We start from the raw sequence: 2,500 nt of genomic DNA, 5'->3' as shown, positions 1-2,500 counted from the left end.
TAATATTATCATTTGTTATAATTGTATGAAAGCTGTAGCAATCACCCCACAGTGTTTCAGTTTCTTTTCATTTTTATTTTATCTGTTTTGCGTGTGTGAGTGAACACTGTAAAGCAAGTATGTCTGTCTTCAGGCTGTTCTCCTGTTATATTATGTTAAATGAGCCACATGTTCATCCATGCCCATGTATTTCCATTTGTTATAGATGTTTATCTTTATCACATATTCAGCTTGCTTTCATTCCATGCTTATTTAAATTACTTGGTGAATACATCTTTTACTAAGAGGTGGATCTGCTGACTGAAGACACAGTTTAACAAAACTGCAGCAAATTTCACTGTTTTCCAATTTCTCATTTAGGAAAGATAATGATTTTAAAATTGATAATTTACTGTAATCTATCTATCTATCTATCTATCTATCTATCTATCTATCTATCTATCTATCTATCTATCTATCTATCTATCTATCTATGATTTTCTTAACTGTGTATATTTATTTATTTTGAACTGGCTTGTAGTAATACTGATTGAATAACAATGAATTGGCTTGAATTGATTAGTCAATGAATTGCTGCTGTACACATAAATGCAGCCAAATATGGTGGCAAGCACCAGTGTTTGTTTTTTTTTTTTTAGTTACCTTGCGACTGTTTTCAATGTTTTCAATTATGTTGTCGATGATCCACTTTCCTGGCATGAAGTCCCGCTCGTGAATACACAGACGGTAAGGGTTCCTGTTACCCTCCAAACAGGGCAAGAGCTGGTCCCTCACCCAGTCGGCATCAGAGTGGCTGTAGGAAATGAAGGCATGATAGGTAAAAGCCTCAAGTTCCCCTGCTGCTTTTTCCTTGTGGGCTCTGTATTTAGCCCTGATGATCTGATATGTGGCCTTTGTGTACCATGGGAGGTCAAAAATGTAGCAAATCAGCACAAAGATCAAGATTACTACTGTTGTAGTTGCTACAGAGATGATCACAACTAGTCTGATGTCACACGCGACATGACCAGGGAAGTATTTATAGATGAATGTGTTGAGGAAAGGTTCTGGATGATAACACCTGTAGTTCTGAGGCCAGTCTGTGAGGTTAACTTTTCCTTTCGATAATGTGTCCTGGACAAAAGAGTGAAGCTCACAAGTGCAGTGATAGGGATTGTTTCCTGCTTGAAGACGGGACAACTGAGGCATATCCCTGAAGGATTCTGTGCTGATCAGCCCAAACGAGTTACCATCCAGAGCTAGAAATTCCAACGATGGACTCTTCCACTCAGATGGGATGAACTTAATTTTATTTCCATTCAGCAGGAGGGTTTTTAGGGTGGTGGCTTTCTGAAAGTACATCATATCGAGCTGGTCCAGGTTGCAGTAGGATAGATCCAAGTCCTGCACCGTGGTGGGCAAACAACTGAGGGCTTCACTTGCAAACTGATTGTGGTGAGCGATGAATCGAGTGATATTCTGCTTCCAAACACAGCCTCGGCTATCTTCCTGAGATCCAAGTTTGTTGTTGCTTACATCCAACACCTGCAGCTGCCTGAACTCTCTTGTTAGAGAAGACAAGTCTTTTAAACTAATCAGTTCATTGGTGCTTAGGTTAAAGGTGTGTAGATTTGGCATGGTTCCTCTGTAGTCGCACCTCTGGTTGAAGATCATGTCATCTTTCAGTCGATTATTGGAAACATCCAGAATCTCCACACCTTCCATCTCAGGCCAGGAATCACATGGTACCGAGTTGAAATACACGTACTGAATGGAGATATGCTTAATTTTCTTGAACCAGGTGAAGCGCCAGTCAAACCGTAGCACATCAGGATTGCTGATATACCTACAAGAAATCAAGATGTTTTAGTGTTGTGTATGATGAGAATTGAATAACATACTTAATATCTATAAATGCTGGTTTACTTTATTATATTTTTTGTCAAGCTAAATATTTGTAGCAGGAACTTTTTAATTTCTATATCCTTCATTAAATAAGGATTAAATGGGTTCAAAGCTGTCATGTAGCTGTTTTTTTTGCTGACTCAAACAAAACTGCTAATGTTTGTGGAACTATTCAATCATTGAGACTAAATAATTAAAAGAAAGCTCAAATTTATGTAAGCTTGAAACACATTGGAACATAATAAAAAGTTTGCACATCTACATTGCTAAACAAAGAATTAAAATGCCAAATTTGTCAACAGATGTATTTACATGGGCATCAACATACGCACCAAAGATTCAACTGGTCCAGAGCCAAGTTTGTGATGCTGGAACCTGCTCCACTATCAGCAAATGTTGGTGAACGGGCAAAGTCAATGTACTGAAGTGTCAGCCTTTTGATGGGGGTCACTTCTAGGTTCATTAAAGCCATCCTCAGAAGATTCTCATTGAATTTGCCTCGGTGAAAGATGAGCTGATCAGTTGTAATGGCTCTCAAACCCTGAAAAATGTCCAGTTCTCCCATGTAGTACATGAATTCAAAAAGGTTGCGAAACTGAACGACTCTGAATGTCTT

The 2,500-nt window shown here is 38.5% G+C and overlaps 1 protein-coding gene across 1 annotated transcript in view; it reads right to left on the bottom strand.

The window, feature by feature from the left end:
- Window positions 1-2,500, bottom strand: part of tlr18 (toll-like receptor 18) — a gene marked incomplete at both ends in the record, with an annotated part of 6,879 nt that overhangs the window by 1,140 nt on the left and 3,239 nt on the right. Inside the window, 2 exons of the mRNA XM_079240579.1 lie at window positions 643-1,825; window positions 2,217-2,497. Coding sequence (XP_079096705.1) covers window positions 643-1,825; window positions 2,217-2,497 — 1,464 coding nt within the window. The remainder of the gene's footprint in view (window positions 1-642; window positions 1,826-2,216; window positions 2,498-2,500) is intronic.

This window comes from Telmatherina bonti, assembly GCF_933228915.1.
Source record: "Telmatherina bonti genome assembly, chromosome: 5".
NCBI classification, from domain to species: domain Eukaryota; kingdom Metazoa; phylum Chordata; class Actinopteri; order Atheriniformes; family Telmatherinidae; genus Telmatherina; species Telmatherina bonti.
This window is presented reverse-complemented; position numbering and strand designations above follow the sequence as displayed.